We start from the raw sequence: 16,404 nt of genomic DNA, 5'->3' as shown, positions 1-16,404 counted from the left end.
ATTCACAATGGGGTCTGAGGCAGTGACGTGGCCCCAGAGCCGTCCCTGTGCTCTCGCCAGTGACACGGTGCTACTGGCCCTGATCAAACATCCCTTCTTCCCTCCATCCGGAGCTGTGCCAGCACGGGCCGGGGAGCTCTGTTTGTTAATTGTTACCTCTGGCAGCATGTAAAATTCACACATATTGCAGTTTTATGTTCAGAGGTTTGGAAGGTCACTTGAATGGTTAATTTTCATGGTGGAGTGGAAGCAAACCTGATTTTTTTCCTGAAGTGAAGAGAGCAGCTCAGGTAGCGCTGTCAGCTCAGTCCCCCAGGAGCGAGTCTGCAGCTTTTCCTGGCATTTGTCTGTATCCCAGGGTTAATGTTTGTGTGTATTGTATGCCAGGTTTGCTTTTTTTGGGTGTGTTGTCTGATGCATTGTGTGTCAGGTTCGGTGTTTGTGTGTAGTGCTTGTGGGTGTTTATAAACAGAGCTCTGTGTGTGTGTTCCCCTGGGTAGAGGAAACCCTGAATTAATCAATGCCAGGGTTAGCAGAGGTCAGAATATGATACACTCACACACACTCTGAGTGCATTTAAGTACCTCCTGACATTTCTGTGAATGCTGACTGATACTGTTCAATCAATTTAAAAGTATCTCAAGGCCTGTCTGGGCTTGAGCACAGGGTTTGTGTGTATCCAGTGCAGAACCAAGAATCCCTGCCTCCTCCCCGGGCTCCTTCCCTCCAAGGAGGGAGTTTTTCCTACCATCTGTATAAGATCTAAATGTTTAATTTTGCACTACTCTGCTTCACAGAACGACACATGATATTACAGAGCCACGAGTCTAAAGCAGATTTATTAGTGCGCCCTATGATAACACCATCCCATTGAGATAATGGTGGGGGCACATTGGTCCTACTGCCCTCCAACCCACAGCAAATCTGAAAACAAATCAGATCTCCGCTGCCATGCTCAGCTAATGCTAACAATGTGCCTCTTGAGGGAAATGTTCACATGCAAGATTATTAAATGCTATTTTTAAAAATATTTCTAATATATTACCAGGAATACATGTAGTTTTGAGATTAAGAACATTAAGTAGTGTTTAACTGGGTTCCCTCCATGGGTTGCTGCTGTCTACAGAGAGAGACAAGCCAATGGCTAGAAATCCACTGGGTTCCTTGCTCCTCAGCAGCACTGAGAAAGGATAATATATTTATTGGTGATGGATCCTGATGGGATCCTGCTCTCTGTGGCTTGTTCATTTAACGGCCAAGCAGGGATGTTACATTTTGCTGCTTCCTTGGCTAAGGGGAGAGGGCAGAAATCCATTCCCCCCCCCACCAACCTCTTCTTGCCAGGGTTTTAAATCGGCTTCCAGTGATGGGGTTACCTGGAGGTAAAGCACAGGAGCAGCAGCTCCTGCTTAATGAGGTTGCATGAGGATTCATTAGTAAGCAACGGTAAAGTGCTCAGAGGACAGCAAGAGTTAAATAAATACAAGCTATTCTTAGTAAAAATTAGGCAAATCTGCTGCATTTTCCCAATCTTGCCCTGCAGCAGAGACATGAAGGTGCAGGCAGTCACTGCTCCCAGCTTGGTTGTGCAGCACAGAGGGACGTTTTTAGCCCAGTGTCCCAAGGTAACAGGGTCACGCTGTCCCCTTTGCCCATGGGGCTGTGGTGGCTTTGGCCCCTTTCCCCCCCGCACAGAGCACATCCAGCACATGGACATTCCTCTGCAGCATCTGTACTGAGACCCAAGTTGCTTCCCATCCCCTTAATGCTACACTAATAAGCAGTGAGAGGCAATACGGAAAACAAATAGAGTAATTAATGGCCATTACTGCTGCTGCCTTTATTCACTGACTATTCCAGAAGGAGCAATTTCACAGAAAACAGCCTCTGCCTTCAGAGTGCCGTTGCACTAGGCACCCGGAATCTCAGGAGGGGAACGAGCACTGCAGTTCTTGGAGAAGCACGATGTTTCTTCTGCTTCTCTACAAATTCCTCCAGCTTTCTCCTGAATACTCCTGACGAACCTGCTTCAATCGCTTCTGATAGGTAACACACTCAAGGCACTTTATCATCATCATGTTGCTGTTTGTAACTAGCTGACATGACGATGAGGCAAAGTTTTAATTAGAAAACAAATGGTTATTAAATTATCAAAAATATTATTCACCATCAAACATTCACCTCTGACCTGTGCAAGCATAAGAAGTGCAGAAACACCATCCCCTGTGCTGAGCTGCTGCTGAACGAGCTGGGGCTGCAGAGCCAGTGCCACCGTGCCAAAAGCAGCTCGGGGTGACCATCTGGGGCACAGGAACAGCAATACCCCTGTTACCGCTGCAGGAGACAGGCTGACCCAGGGACCTTCCCCAGCCCTGGTTCTGCTCCTTAAATAGCATCACCTGGTACCACTCACACCTGCCCCGTGTTCCTCTGCAAGGGGAGCTGCCCTGCAGGGATTGCCATGGAGCAGGAGGGCACCAAGGAGAAGTTTGAGCTACTTTTACACCTAAATCTCTACCCTTGATTCTCCTCACAGCTCAATCACACTATGGACACAGCATCTCGCTCAGCCCTTTCTGAAGAGGCTCATTACACCCTGTCCATGTGGTTAGAGGTACCGGACCAGAGGCAGGAGAGGTGGGACAGTGACCCCTCAGCCCCCGACCTGGGCTTGCAGGGGACCCCCAGGTTCCTCCACTCGTGCCGTCCTTTGCCCAGCTCAGAACTGACCCGTTTTCAGGGACTCTCTGATTTAAAAGCACTGCAGTATGCTGTTAGAGTTTAAAGCAAACAAACCCAATAAGGGCTGCAACAGCAAATGTCTTAAAGCCCTGGAAGGAGGCTCCCTTCAGCACTATACAGCAGAGCTAATATCAGCTGGCATTGAAGAAGTGTTCTCCCCATACAGACTGATTAGACAAACAGCTGTCAAAAGGGAACCATTGAGCATTCCCTGTTCCACGGTGTGGCTTGAATGTAACTTGATAAAGGAAGAAAACAAAATCAATAATTGACTAATTTAGCTATGAATTTTGAGGGAAAGAAAGAGAAAAAATGACGACTGTGCACATATTGAAATGGCAGAAGTTAATTGAGATTATGTCACAGCATCTTACAGAAGGTAGATCATGCAGCAATGAAAATTAAAGCCCTCCTCGCGAGAGTGGTTTTGCTGCCGGTCGCAGGGGTGTGTCAGAAGGACACGGTGACTCTGGCAGGCGGTGGGAGGGCGTAGGGATCGCTCTGGATGGCACCAGCCCCAGGATGATGTGATGCCCCCTTTGTGGTGGGAGCAGGTTGGCAGCTGGGGGTGCAGGGCTCCAGCGATGCTTCTCTCAAACTGCCCGGAGTGCCAGCGAGGCTGCTGCGACGAGCCAGCCAAGCCAGCCTGCTAGAGAACCTTAAGATATGCTCCTTGGAAACAATTCTAGTTGTGTGGGAAACACTTTCTAGTTATTTCTCTTCCCTGTTTTTTTGTGCTCAAAGTCTGTTTGCACACCAAGTGGCATTTGCTGCCCTGGCTGATCAGTTACCCGAATCCAATATTACACATCTGGTCTCCAAGCCGGCCCCAGGTGCCCTGCGTCACGGCAGAGGACAGCAGTGCCTGCTGGAAGGTGCACGGTGGTGGAAGCCGAAGTCACTGTCCCCTATGGCCGCGTCACCCCCGGCACACTCAGCCCCGGTGCTGCTGGCTTGGCCGCTCTGCTGCTGCCCTCGCTGCTCATCCATGGACATCGTGCTGGAGGCGAGAGGCTCCTGGCTGGTGGGAAGCGATGCCGTCTGCCTGCAGCACCAGCCATCGCACCCACACATTGACAGCGATGTGAAAGGAGGCTCATCTCCATCGGCTGCAGATGGAGGAAGTAAGAAAGGGGGGACAGTCAGGCCATCCCAGGGTCCTGGTCCTCACCTCCTGTGTCCCAGCCCTCCTTTCCCCCTACCCAGGCATCATGTTTAAAACCGACGTGGGAAAAGTCCTCCCTGCGAGGCTGCTCAGGAAACCAGAAAGGAAATCATGCTGTTCTGCCTCAGTCAGCCATCATGCTGTTAATTTTTCTACTTGGCTGCATCGCTCTCTATTTCAGTGAGAGAAAACAACTCTGCAAAACAAAACCAACCTGGTGCTTTCTGTGTCCCACGGCAGAGCAGCGATGCTGTGAGCTGCTCCTCCACCTCGGCCACCGGGCGCCCAGGCACCCCAGGTGCTGCAGGTCAAGCCCTCATGCAGGCAAACCCCACAGAAACACGGGGTGAAGCAGCAGAAATGCATGGCCAGCTTGGGAGTGAAATGACGTGGAGTGTTTTTGTACTTCTATCACATCAAAGGGGCCCTTGTTTGAATTCTTCTCCCTTTAGCCTGGAGGAGAAGAAGGGGAAAGATTGGTTCCTATTAATAGCTTTGCATCCCACAAGATCCCAGCCTTGCAAGAAGCCATGAAAGACTGCAGCATCTGATTCTCTGAATAAATGAGGTAATTTGAGAAGAAAAGTGTGCTCAGCAGTCTTAATTACTGCTTTCTCCAGTTTGGTAGGAGATGACAGTGATAACTCACTTGGATGTCGGTAGCGCCCAGGTACCAGAGGAGGCGCCGGCACAGGCAGGTGTGCTGCCTCTCCCCAAAACCCCCTGATCTTGCAGCAAACAGCCGCAGGACTAGCACAGGGCGAGAGGAAGGAGCACCCTGGCAAGCTGATAGACTGGCAAATGGGGGGACACAGCTCACTGCAGGTGAGGGACTGGTGCTGGTGACAGGGCAGGAGGATGCTCAGGACAGCATCTGTCCCAGGGAAGGGGCCAGCAGGGAGCCAGACCATGCGGTGTGGCTCCAGTCCTGCACCCCAGCGAGGCAAAGCCACGGGGGATGTCCCTGCTGCGGGCACCAGGCCATCTTGGGGACACCTGCTGCCCATCTGCAGACGTGGGACGTCATCCCGCGAGATGATTTTCCTCTTGTTGGCTGCAGGGTAGTACAAAGGGGGGTCCTGCTGCACCAGCTGTGGGTAACGCTTGGGGTGCAGCTGCCTCGGATAAGCAGGAGCGTGAGGAGGGATCTGCTCCCGCTCTGCAGCGCTCGCCCTGGGAACACAGGGAATTATGTCAGCTTCGCCTAAGCAGATTTCCAGGCTCCAGGTGCCAGGTTTAATCCAGACACTAAAGGTACGTGCGGCAGCAGGTGCCTCCAGAAGGATGCGGCATCGCCCCACGCAGCGATGCTGAGCCTGGGCTGCTCTTCCTGTGCCAGGCCTGAGGCCCCAGAGCCGACACTGGTTCTGCCCCATGGCCGCATGGTCAGGAGCGATGCTACAGCAAAGATCCACAGGGGAAAGGAGCCCACAAGCACCTGGGAGCAAAGCTGTGCTCCTGCTGCACTGTGCATGGCAACGGAGCAGAAGCATTTGCAAGATCATAACCCATCCTATCTGCAGTCACCATATGCCAGACAATTAATCTGTCCTCTCAGTGCCCTTGTGAAGACAAACCAGTGAATTATTTTCATTTCACAGCTGAGGAAATGCGGTTCCAATGAGGCCGCCTTGCCCGGGGGCACATGGGAGCTGGCGGCAGGACTGTCCCTGGATGGGGACCATGGGCGCATCAGAGCAGGGAGCTGCAGCATCCCAGTGACAGCCTGCCAGGGGCAAAAAAGGGACAATTCACAGAGAGATTTACATGTCAAATAAATCCTCAGTAACCTCAAAAGCATCTTTCTGCTAAAAGGATTGAGCATCTTTAGCTGGATCTGACCCGTGGCACTGGTGAAAAGCACCTCTCTTCCAGGACAATTCAGTTTGTCCTCTGAAAGATGCAGTCATTGCCACATGCTGCACTAAGAGCAAAGCAAACCCAGATGGGATGTAGAAAAGATACTTGTTTCAATTAAACACTAAAAACAATGAGCTACTTTCTGCTTGGGTAGAGCAGAGGAGGACTAAATACCTCCAAACCACACACAGGAAAATGCAAGTGATTAATTACTGCTGTTGTGCATCGCAATCTCAGCAAACAACCCCGTTTATGTTGCTTTTGCAGTGTGAGAGCTGCAGCACAGCAAGCACGTTGCACACAGGTGTACAGGGTGCTGAAACCAGGTGTTGCAATCACCTGTGTTCACATTCCCCATGCAACCAGGCTGTCATGAGAGAATCAGGACTAATTCAGGTGCCAAAATGCCATTAGTGTGGCGAGGGAGTGGCAACGCATGGACTGGCTGCCGTCCCCGTGCCAGCATCCTCCAGCGGCCACCGTCCCCACAGCAGGAGAGCGCTGTCCTGCACATACTGGCTCCACGTCAAAAGGGATTTCAACAGTTAACGTGTCCTCCTTTCTGTCCAGCATGGCCTCTGCCTGCCGAACTCATCTCAGCAGATAATGGACTTTGCCTTCTGACTTAATCTCCTGTAAATGTCTCTCCCTTAATTGCTTATCATCCGGAAACCTCGGAGCGAGCCAGGACAGACACTCCCCTCCTTGTGATACCGCTGTCCTCTCCCTGCCTGCGGCCATCCTGCTGCCAGCCTGCACCCAGAGCACCCGGTGCAATCAGTACACCCAGCACACCCAGGGAAACCAGTGCACCCAATGCAACCAGTGCACCCTGTGCTCCCAGCGCACCCCTGCAACAGTGCACCCTGTGCTCCCAGTACAGCTAGTGCACTCAGAGCACTTAGTGCCACCAGCATATCCAGTGCAAACAGCACAACCAGCATATGTGGTACAACCAGTGCACTCCGTGCACCCCTGGGCCTGCTTGCCTCCACACGTGGCACATTGCAGCCACAACCTGTGGTGGCATGAGTGGCACTGGCAGAGAGCAGGGACTGGTTTTCAATCTGCTTCTCGGGAGATGCTTTTCATGAACAAAATGCGGGGAGGCTTTTATGGCTGCGGAACAGATGCTGCTGCGTTTGCCATCAGCCATCGCAGCGCTGACAGGGAGATGCTCTGACGGCTCGGTAGCTCTTGATGAGAACTGAAATCACAGCTCTCCCCTTAGTCCCCAGAACGAAAGGGCTGTTTCCTCCCGCCATCCCCAGCTTCTTTCCACCCATAAAAATGCAGAGGGAGCCATCGGGAAGGCAGCGCATGAAAATGGGCTGGTTAAGTCAGAGGTGGCAGGACCCAAGCCACCAAGCTGCCTGGGGTTTGACTTGGGGCACAAGCCTGAAGCACGAATTTGATGCTAGTGGGAGCTGGTGTGTCTTTCAATTAAAAATGCCTCTTATGGCAGCTGTGAGCAGCGTTTTGTTCTCCTGGCTGTCGAAGGAGCAATCCCGTCCTGCAGAGGGAAGACGTCATGCAATGGGAAGGTTGCTAAGCGAGCGCTTCCCTCCTTATGATACACGACTTCATTACTCGGCTCTCTAAATGGATGTTACATACAAATGACATTTGCCTTAGAGCGTATGAGCAACCCAAAATAGTGTGCGCGTTTCTGCGCTATTTGTATGGTTTTCTGAAGAATGTCCCTATTGTCTGCAGGGTTTGCAGTGTCTGATGGCTGGAAATTGCTGCCTGCTGCTGTGCAAAACTGTTTTGTGGTGGACAGCTGCGGTGTGGGAGGGATGGGGAGCCCCGAACCAACCTAGTGGCTCTCAGGGTCCCACTGATGGAGGAGCCCCATGTGCAGGACAGGGGGGCTGATGGCTGGGGAGCACAGAATGCAATGCAGGTTTCTGTCTTACTCTGATCATCTTTCTCTCCCAGCCTTGAATTTCTTCTTTCCCAAGCTTTGCTCAGTGTTTTTTTACAGCCCAATGGTACGAGAGCAGGACGCAGCCCCAGGGGAAGAGCTTCTGGCCGCTGCACCCCAGGATGCTCACAGACACAGCTCCTGCTCCAGCCTCCCACCGCTGCTCTACCCCAGGGACCAAATCCTGCTCACACCGCACTCGCCAGACCCAGAGGTGACAGAGGGGGCAGCCACCATTTCATATCCCCCTGGCAAAGCCAGCTGTGAGGCTGCAGCCTCCTAATGCACAGCCATGGGCACAGGCAGCGCCGGGGGACCAGGAGAGACCAGCTATTCACATGGCCTTTTCAGTTAAAATTGCTTAAGCTCAGCTCAGCACAGGCTGGCTTCTTTTGTGCCCTGGACCAGACGGAGAAAGGGTATGACACCAGCTCCCACACCTTACATAAGGTACAAATTAGGAAATTTTTTAAAAGGTTATGTCCATCCTGAAGAGAGAAATTTGTTTTTCATTTTTCCCCTGATTTCATAAGAATGTCCCCAGCAGCTGATCTTTGCAGCACCAACATAATCCGGTGATATATTTTAATCCCATTATGTTGCCATGTGGTTGCTCGTAGTCCGCCTGGGCCATGAGGAACAGATGTTTCCTAATTGGCACTTGTGCTGCCCAGGAGTTCACATCACTGAAAAGAGTTCCTTTGCCTTTTGTGTTGACATTGAAAGCGAGACCCTGCCGCTGGGTTTTCACAGCCTCAAATTATATAATGGCTTTGGCTGCTCATATTCCAATTACTCACCTCAAGCTGCTATTTTCTGTACAAAGGCGGTGGCGCTGACACCAGGTCGGGGGACATGGGGACAATGGACGGGGCACTGGCGATGGCGGGGGTTTAATTGCTGGCTGTGGCGGGACAAGGAAGCAATCGGGGCTGCCCTGGCCGCTCGCCCGGAGGGAAACACATTTTCCTTTTTTGTTTTTCCAGATGTGTTTGGGTAAAGCTGCTGGATGCGAAGCCCCGTCCAAGCACTGCAGCCCTGTGCAGGAGGCTCCTCGCCCTCGACCGCAGCCCATTTGTTATTTCTCAGTGCGTACTGTTGGTTTTCATGTTGTCAAAGCGTTTTGGTTTTGTCCTGAGTGTTTCATAATCGAGCGTTGGGAAAAATACTCTGAGCGACGGACTGCGGCGCGTGGGGCAGGAGCAGCGGCGCTGAGCCCTCGCCGCTGCTGTAATCCCCTGATACATTTTAATCCCATTATGTCTCCATGTGGCTGTTTCCAATTCTGGCCTTTGAAGAAGTGATGTTTCTTAATTAGCATTTCAACTGGACAGGAGTTTTATTCGCTGAAAGAAGCCTAGGAAGCAGTAAAGCTTGCTTTCCTTCCTTGTTCTTGCTCTTCACAATGATGTTCGGAACAAAACCAAGCAGCAGGGATGCGAACAGGAGCCTGACATTCTGGACAAGAGCATCCATCGGCTCTGGGTACCATGAGGCGATGGAGCCACATTTGTCTCCCCGGACGGGATTCTGTATTACCTCTGCCTATAAACACGAGGGGTCTCCTCTGCCGACCCTCACAGCCCGCTGTGAGACAGGAGAAGCTGAACTGGCACCAGCCCAGCGATGGTACCGGGTCCTGTCCCGGCATCCAGCGACCACCAGTCCCAGCTGATTCCACCTCCACGACTAATCCTGTGTTTTGGATGCAGCGGTCACAGCCTGAAATGGAAAAATTACTTGACCCCACACACCCTTCACATAGGAGGATTAAAAACTGGTCACTACAAACAGGTGATTTTGTAACTGCTACCCAGCACCCTGGGGACATCAGGAGCCCTATGTCCCTCACCGAAGTGGGGACAGGCTCCTATCTTGTCTAGAGAAATAACCCTGGGTTATTTCACTCACATCCCAGCTTTCACATTAATCAGGGGTGAGATTACTTTTCCACATGCCAAAGCTGAGCACTGAGTAATCACAAATCTGCCCCAAAAAACACAACACTTTAATAATATATGCTGGATTCCTGCTTATTTTTCCTTCGTTTCTTAATCCTTTAATAGTAGTGGCTAGGATCTGTGCATGTATGTACAAACAGGAGGCTAGAGGCTCAATTCCATTTAAAGAAAAAGGAAAATATAAGCTAAGAATCTCATGTAAATACATGGCTCTAGAAGCTGGAGAATTAAACATAACAACAACAGTGATTTTCGAAGGGTAAAAATCTCTGAAACCCACAGCAAACCCCCAAGAGTTAGCAAAGTACGTATCATACCCAAAGTCTCCAGCCTGCAGATAAGACTCCCCCCACTCTAAGTAAGAATAAACATTTCATATTTTTCAAGAGTATTGTTTTTAGCCAATGGTTTCCCTGATATGGGGGTATCTCCCAGGGCCCTGGCACCCCATGCATGAAGGGGGTTCACCCGCTGCTGCCGCAGGGCTCGGTGGGCAAAGGAAAGTCGGTGTGAGCACACAGACACGTTCTCATCTCTTTTCATCACATTTGCTTCCTCCCACCAGCTCACCCCACATCAAACGCGGTCCCCCAGCAATGCACGTTCCAAGGATGGACAACGGATGATGCTCAAGCTGAAAAATGAAACAGGAAGGAAAAGGCAGCTAAACCTCAGATGCAATTTAGCCAGGGTTTGGCATTATTTTTATTCTGACGTTAATTACTCCCTGGGAAATCGCTGCCGTGCTTTTCCCCGCAGGCAGCAGCTGTTCCTGCCTCCAGCCGCAGGCACAGCCCGGGCTCCTGTGCTCGGGGATTCACCTGCAGAGGGTCCCCGGGGCTCCCCCCATGGCACCCGCAGCTCCCATGGGCACCGAATGTGCCCCCCTGACTGCAGGCACAGGAAGAACCAGCCACCTGAGGGGCTGGAACCACCTAGGGGGCTGGCGGCACTGGGCTCTGAGCCCCCTGTAGTATTTGCTGGGTGAAAAAAACCTCTCCTTTGCCAGTCTGGAGAACAGCTTTAGCTCTCCTGTTGGTTGGCACGACAGCAAAACCACCCACCCGCTGGCAGAGCCGTGGGCCCGCTGAAATATCAGCAGCTCCCGCGCCGACAGCGCCCGTGTTCCCCTGCACACCCCCCCGCAGCCAGGGCTGGGGACAGTGCGGGGGACACAGTCCAAAAGACACAGCCCGAGGGGTCTGGGGACACTGTGGCTGTGCTGGGGACATGAGCGGCAGGAAAGCGGCGTGCCAGATGGCACCTCCACAGCTCGTGTGGGATGGAGGCGATCTTGTGCTTTTGAATAAATTTCTTTTAAAAAAAAATTTAAAAAATTTAAAAATCCCATCACATTTGTTGCCAACACAGCGGCGTGTCTGCACAGCCGCGCTGAGGAGCTGCACGGTCGGTTGACAATGTCTCCCAAAACACTCGGTTCCTTGGTGACGTTTCCAATGGTGGCAAACCCCCCAAAGCCACGGGTGCTCTGTGCACAGGGGAGCTGCTGCTGCCCTCAAACGCACCCTGCGCGCCTCAGCTCTGTTATTCGGCTTCAAGTGCCAACCAGCAGCTCCTGCTATTGGGGTGTCTGCTGAGCTGAGCAGCCTCCTGGTCCCAGTTTCTGCTCCCCCTTCCTCCAAATGGCAAATGGGAGCTGGAGGGAGTGACCGTGCAGGGGGAGCACACAGAGCCAGGGTGAGCTGCCCACAGCCCTGGGCGCTGGATCCAAACCTCTGGAAAAACCATAAGGTGCTGAAAAACAATCCCAGCCACGGCGCTGGGAGGCTGATCAGGGGACAACACCGGTCCCACCACGGAGGAGAGCTGGGACCTGACAGCAGCTGCAGTGCCGGTGGCACAGAGAGCGACATTGCCCTGCAGCCGCCCATTTGCAGGAGGGGATGGGAGTCCCTTTGGTGACGGCAGGATTTGGGGCTGGGGTTACCGATGAGCAGCTGTGAGTCAGAAGGGGAGCAGCTGCTGTGGAACAGAAGCCCTCGCTCGGTCAGGAAAACACATCTCCTCCCACGCCATCCCCTGCAGAAACCGCCTGCTCTGCGGCGCTGCCATAGCCCCGCGGCAAACGGGTACAGCCCACCCCCCCCCAAACCCCCGGCACCTCCGTTTCCTCCCATCTGTGGCTCAGGCCGTGAAAACTTGGGGCAAGCAGCGAGGGGTGACATCCTGGGGAGGTGATGCCACCGAGCAGGACTCAGGGGGCAGGGTATCGCTGAGTCCCCTGGCCACGGGCATCTGGGGCAGCCAGGTGGCCCTCGGTGCCCTGGGGAGCAGCCAGAGAGTGGAAAAACCCACCTTAGCAGAGCTAAAGCTGTATCGAGGTGACCTGAGGGCACCCACCTGGGTGCACTCAGCCACCCCCTGAGGAAACTCCCTCGACAGGTCCCAGACGAGCGCCTGTGGGCTCACTCACATTTTCCAATTCTGCTTTTGGTGCATTTTCCCCCAGAACCCCCTCACTGCTCACACCGGGCTCTGTGGTCCCTGCGGGGCTGCCCTGCTTCCTGGCTGCAGGTCTCTGCTCAGCCTCATCGCTGATTTTAGCAGTTTGCACCCCCAGATGATGCCATTTCCCACTGACGATTCACAGCCAACTGCCCAGATGAGGCAGAGCTCACCCATCAGCAGCACAGCAGGGTACGTGTCATTACTTCCATTAAAACCCCATTTTTCATGAGAAATTCTCAGTTCTGGGATCATTCTGATTTTTCCCCATTGAGGGAAAGGCACAGATTTTCTCAGGGAAGCGGCTCGGTCGAGGCAACGCGGCAGCACGCTGCCAAAGCACGACTCACCGAGGAGCTGACATTTCACAGCAACATTTGGCAAATGATTAATTCAGATTATCATCCCGTGGAGCTGGGCCTTGCCAAACCAGTGATTTACACCAGGCTCAGTCATCTTGTGCACAGTGGAAAGTGCTCTGAAACGTGGAGGATTCAGGGGGCAAAACTGCACCCGCTGGGGTGGCTGCGCACGGGAAGCGATGGAGAGGGGCAACGTGCATCCCCATCACCCTGCGATTCCTGGTTTTCCTGGTGTTCACACCAAAATGCTGTGGCCAAGCAGCCACAGGCAGGTCCATGCTCCCCCTTTAATTCCTAATTAAAGCTTATTATGCTTAATAATTAAAGCAATTATTTGTCTTGGAGGAATCTTGGCTGGGAGGGCAAACCTCCACCTTGTCACCACTACGCTTTGGGGACATTTGCTGCGGGACATATGGCTGCTGAGGAGCCACTCACCCTTGGCAATGGCCCCCAGGACAGGGCTGAGTCCCACGGCCACTGTGGTCTGGCTGAACCCCCCCGGGGCAGCGGCTGCAGGGGGGTGAGCAGCTCCTGTCCCTCTTGCCGAACCCTAGCTCCCCCTCTCTGTGCAGTTCCCCGCTCTGTCAGCACCGGCAGCGAACACAGCAGCACCGCTGGTGATGAGCAGGAGGGTGGGATGCGGGTGGCACTGGGAGAATCGGGAGTGCAGCGAAGGGCCCCCCTCCCTGCCCGGGAGCATGGGGTCAGGATGGGCGCCCCGCTGGCAGCACCCCCAGGAATGACGGGGCCAAAGCCGGGACTTTGAAACTCCAAGCTTTATTCAGTTGCTTTGGCAGCGGTGCGCATCACACGGAGGGGGCGGGAGGTGAGGCCATGGGGACAGCGGTGGCCGGGGACAAGCTTGCTCTGCTCCCCGTGCCCCAGCGTGGGCTGGGGGCTCTAGTTGGTGGGGTGGTAGGCACCGCGCTGGTGCCACTGCATGTCCCGGATGCGCCTGACCGACTGGATCTGGGGGTGCTGGGCGCCGAAGTCTGAGCTGTCCTTGTAGTCCCCCTTTTCAAACAGGTACTGGTAGCCCCGGTAGCCAGGGTACTGGTATCCCACCCACCTGCCGAGGCAAGCGGGGGGGTCACGCACTGACACCTGGCCAAGCAGCCGCGGCACAACATGGCCAAGGCTGCTCAGCCACACTATGCTCCGGCATCGCCCAGGTCCCACCACCCCGGTACTCACGTGCCGCTCTGCACCCGCACGGATGAGACCTTCTCCTGGTAGCCGTGTGCGTGGAAGCTGGGCACGTCGTCATCTATGATTTCGATCTTCTTGCCGGTGAAGCTGGGGTTTTCGTACAGCACGATCTTGTGCTCCTGGCTGTCCTGCAGCGGGGAGAGCAGAAACGGGGCGTCAGCGGCCGCCAGCACCCGGGGCTGGGACAGGGGGGATAAAGCTCAGGGCTTTGGGGAAACCGAAGCAAGGGGCTGGCACCATGTGCCGCTGCTCCCCCACTGATACCAGGGGTGCTCCGCATCCCTCCATCCAGCTCCGAGAGCCGGTGCCTGCGCAGGCACTGCCAGACTTACCAGCAGATGTCCTCCGCTTGGGGGCCACCTGCCACTGTCCCCGTCCCCGCGCTCCCTCTGACCCCCCACCGGCTCCCCGGGCCCCCAGGGCTGGGGCGAGGGTGCGCAGGAGGGGGTGCCCCTCACCACGGGGCTGGGGGGCAGGGGAAGGCTGGGGAAGATTTCTGGCTGCAGACCTTGGTCTGGCGGGTGGGTAGTGGCTGTCTGGGTGCTCTCACCACTTTGATGGGTCTCAGGGAAGTGATGCTGTCGCTTCTCCGGCTGTTGGTCCAGGAGTCCCAGCGAGGGTACTCCCCCTTCTCAAACACAAACTGCTCCCCTTTGCAGCTTGCCTGCTCGTAGCCCACCCAGCTGGAAGAGAGCAGGGGACAAGCTTCAGATGGGGCAGCAGCGCGGGGACGGGGACCCCGGCAAACGTACCCGGGCTGAGCCCATGTCTGTGCCCCGCAGCGGGACACAGACCCCTCCACTCCCTAGTGGAAATGGAAACAAGCCCCGTGGTGCCTAGTGAGGTGCGACTGGGGATGCTGCGACATGGTGGCCACCCATCCTCAGTCCCTGGGGACCTGCAGAAGGACATGGTCACCCAAGTGTTCCCCACGGGACTGTGGTCCTGTCAGGGTGCTCCACAGCTGCCCTGGTGTTCCTGGGTGCCAGCCATGGGTACAGACAGGGAAACCCCACTGTGCTATCCAGGTGCGTTTCAGAGGCTTCCCACTGCCCAGAGCCCTCCAGCCCCCCAGGGTTGGCAGGGGAATGAGAAGAGGAGGTGCCATCGGCACTGCCGAGGGGGTCCCATCCCCTCCTGTCCCTGCACCCACAAGGAAGGAATCAGAACCGAGGAACATGCAAACTGTGCCCATGTCCCCACTCCTCCAGCCTCCCCCTGCCGAGCAGGGCTGGGAGACACCAGCCTGCCCAGGGGACACTGTCACCCTTGCTCATCCCCGGCACTGGGACAAGGTTGGGCCAACAGCACAGCAGCGGTGGCAACGTGAAATCCTGGGTGCGCTGTGGGTGCCAGCAGCTGGGACAGCCCCTCCACATCCCACCCTGCCCCCCTCCCATGCCCCACCACAGCCCCCCAGCCCCCGAGCACGTACGGTCCAGAGTGCACAAGGATGGAGCCCACTTTGTCCACACCGGCTTCCTTCAGGTTGTGGCAGGCGCCGCTGAGCTCATGGCAGCGGCCCTGGAAGTTCTCCTGCTCGAAGATGGCGATCTGGGAGAGAGTGGGGACCTCAGAGGGGGACACACCATGAGGCGGGCACACGCTGTCCCCAGCCACCGACTCAGCGCAGCCCCATGTCTGCTGCATCCCACACCCCCAAACCTGCACTTCAGTGACTTTTAACGAGCCTGTGAGCGTGAACCAATGTTTCCAGCGCCATGAGCACGCTGCTCTCGCTCCTGGATGCCAGCGAGTCCCCACCTGTGCCAGCCCAGTGCCTGCTGATGCTTGCAGAGGGACACCCGCGCTCGCACCGGGGTTCAAACAGCCGAGCAGCTTCGGGGCTGCTGGTGGGACGCCGCGAACCGGGCACCCAGCACATAGCGGGGAGGCACCAGGGGCTGAGAACCGCCAGCTCAGCCACATTTCACGGGTCAGTGGGGACCAGAACTGCTGAGTCTGCAGAGGTGGCGGGAGATGCGGAGTTGGTCTGTTCCCACCCGCTCCGCCAGCGCTGGGGCTGTGGGACACCAGCAAAATGCTGTGCACCCCCTTGTCCCCCTGCCATGGGCTCTTAACCAGCCGGGAGTGCTGCAGGTGCTGGTGGGGGCTGCATGGTGGCAGCTCAGCTGCTCTCAGCCTGGCAGGGACCCCCGCACATCCCAAGAGAATGATCTGGGTGCTCAGCGAGGCTGAGGATGCCCCAGCCTCATGGCGGAGCTGAGGAGAAGCCACGCACTGACCTTGGAGCTGGGTTGCTGCTGCTTGGAGGCTGGCATCTGGTGCTCGGAAGCCATCATCAGCCGGGGTGTCCGCTGCCTGGGGCAGGAAACTTGGAAGGTTAAAAGCTGCCTTGGAGGATGCAACCAGGACTGTACTCATGGCCCCATGTCTGTGTCCCTGCCCGTACCCCGGAGCTGCACAAAAAGGCTTTTGCAGGGTGCCCAGCCCCTGCAGCTGGGGCTTCTCCCACTGTCCCTGCCCAGCCAGTGACAGCCGAGGGGTCCCTGTCCCATGCGGGTGCCTCAACGGGGTGACAGGGGAAGCACCAGGCTCCCACCGCCCATCCCAGCCATGTGTGTGACTGTGCAGAGTCACCCTGATGAAACACCCTCGTCCTCAAGCCCAGTGAGATCCCCCGTGTCTGAGCAAGCTCCGGAACAGGTGAAAAAGGATCATTCCCAATAAAAACAAAAAAAATGGGCA

The 16,404-nt window shown here is 55.3% G+C and overlaps 1 protein-coding gene across 1 annotated transcript; it reads right to left on the bottom strand.

Moving 5' to 3' along the window:
* Positions 1 to 13,386: 13,386 nt before the first annotated feature.
* CRYBB2 (crystallin beta B2) lies at positions 13,387 to 15,998 on the bottom strand (the record flags this gene model as incomplete). Its single annotated transcript, XM_080355495.1, has 5 exons — positions 13,387 to 13,555; positions 13,681 to 13,823; positions 14,246 to 14,378; positions 15,131 to 15,249; positions 15,942 to 15,998. The coding sequence occupies 5 exons, from the start codon at positions 15,996 to 15,998 to the stop codon at positions 13,387 to 13,389; spliced, it is 621 nt and encodes a 206-aa protein (XP_080211621.1).
* Positions 15,999 to 16,404: the final 406 nt, after the last annotated feature.

The sequence above is a fragment of the Nesoenas mayeri genome, assembly GCF_963082525.1.
Source record: "Nesoenas mayeri genome assembly, chromosome: 17".
NCBI classification, from domain to species: domain Eukaryota; kingdom Metazoa; phylum Chordata; class Aves; order Columbiformes; family Columbidae; genus Nesoenas; species Nesoenas mayeri.
This window is presented reverse-complemented; position numbering and strand designations above follow the sequence as displayed.